Raw genomic sequence first — 1,211 nt, forward strand, 5'->3', positions numbered from 1 at the left:
AGCGGGGCTGGGCCGTGAGGGACAGCAGGGCCATGAGGGACAGCGGGGCTGTGAGGGACAGTGGGGCTGGGCCGTGAGGGACAGTGGGGCCGTGAGGGACAGCAGGGCCATGAGGGACACCAGAGCTGGGCCATGAGGGACAGCGGGGCTGGGCTGTGGGCCCACCCTCAGCAGGACTGGAGCAAGCCAGGCCCCTCAGCAAGGAGCAGTGCCCAGCAGGGCCCCAGAGCCCCAGGGTGGCCACAGCATCTCCCCTCACCAGCAGAGTCAGCAGAAAGGGGGAGCCTGGCCCCTGGTCCCTTAAGGCACCATCGAGCCCCCACAGCGTGGTGGGACCCCAAAGGATGGCAGCAAGCACAGGCTGTGGGCTCTGGGCAGCACCCCGGGGCTCCTGCCTTTTCCCCTGACTGGGGGATCTGCGTGTTCCTGGCTCTGCCTGTTTCTCACAGGCACGGCTCCCTCTTGTATGTCTGACTCTGGGGGCTCGGGGAAGGCTCCGTGTTCTGTGTGCACAGCCTCACCAGAAACTGTTCAAGGAATGCCTGATCTGTACAGGCTGATGCAGAGTCCGGATCTGTCCTTTTCTTGTGCTTACATGGCCTTCTGCTCTCACAAGGCCATGTAGACAGAGGCTCAAATGACCCCGGGCTTCTTTCTGCCCATACTGATTCTTCGTTAGAGATGGGCTTCTGAAACTCAGGCAGAGCACGACGCCAGAGACTCTTCTGTGTCTCCGTGTGAGTCCTGTCCAGGACTCGGAGCAGCTGCTCTAAGGGGCAGTTCCCCTTCCCTCCTCTGTCCTGCCCAGCTGGGGCAGTGGGTGCTGCACCCTCCCAGACAGGGTATTCATGCTGCAGAAGGGCAGCAGGAACCCACAGCAGCTCCTCTGGCTTTCTCAGCCTGTGTTTCTTTCCCCACCGTCCTCTCCCTGAGCAGAGAGTGCCTGCACCCCTTTCCTGAGCTGTGAATGCAGCGCGGCGAGCGACCCCTTCCCGGGCAGGGCTAACCCCGCTGTCCTTGCAGGCATGGCAGCGCTGCACGCAGCCGTGCTGACGGGAAACCTGGACTGCGTCAAGCTCCTGGTGAAGTACGGGGCTGACATCCACCAGAGGGACGAGAACGGCTGGACGCCCCTGCACATGGCCTGCAGCGACGGCTACGCCGACATCGCCAGGTACGGCCCTGGGGGCCTGGCGGCACCGCGGGGCTGC

At 63.9% G+C, this 1,211-nt stretch overlaps 1 protein-coding gene across 1 annotated transcript in view; it reads left to right on the forward strand.

Moving 5' to 3' along the window:
• LOC102032806 (protein phosphatase 1 regulatory subunit 27) overlaps positions 1 to 1,211 on the forward strand; it is a 4,200-nt gene that overhangs the window by 476 nt on the left and 2,513 nt on the right. Inside the window, exon 2 of the mRNA XM_031064282.1 lies at positions 1,024 to 1,174. Within this exon, the coding sequence (XP_030920142.1) occupies positions 1,024 to 1,174 (151 nt within the window). The remainder of the gene's footprint in view (positions 1 to 1,023; positions 1,175 to 1,211) is intronic.

The sequence above is a fragment of the Geospiza fortis genome, unplaced genomic scaffold (assembly GCF_000277835.1).
Source record: "Geospiza fortis unplaced genomic scaffold, GeoFor_1.0 scaffold261, whole genome shotgun sequence".
Classification (NCBI taxonomy): domain Eukaryota; kingdom Metazoa; phylum Chordata; class Aves; order Passeriformes; family Thraupidae; genus Geospiza; species Geospiza fortis.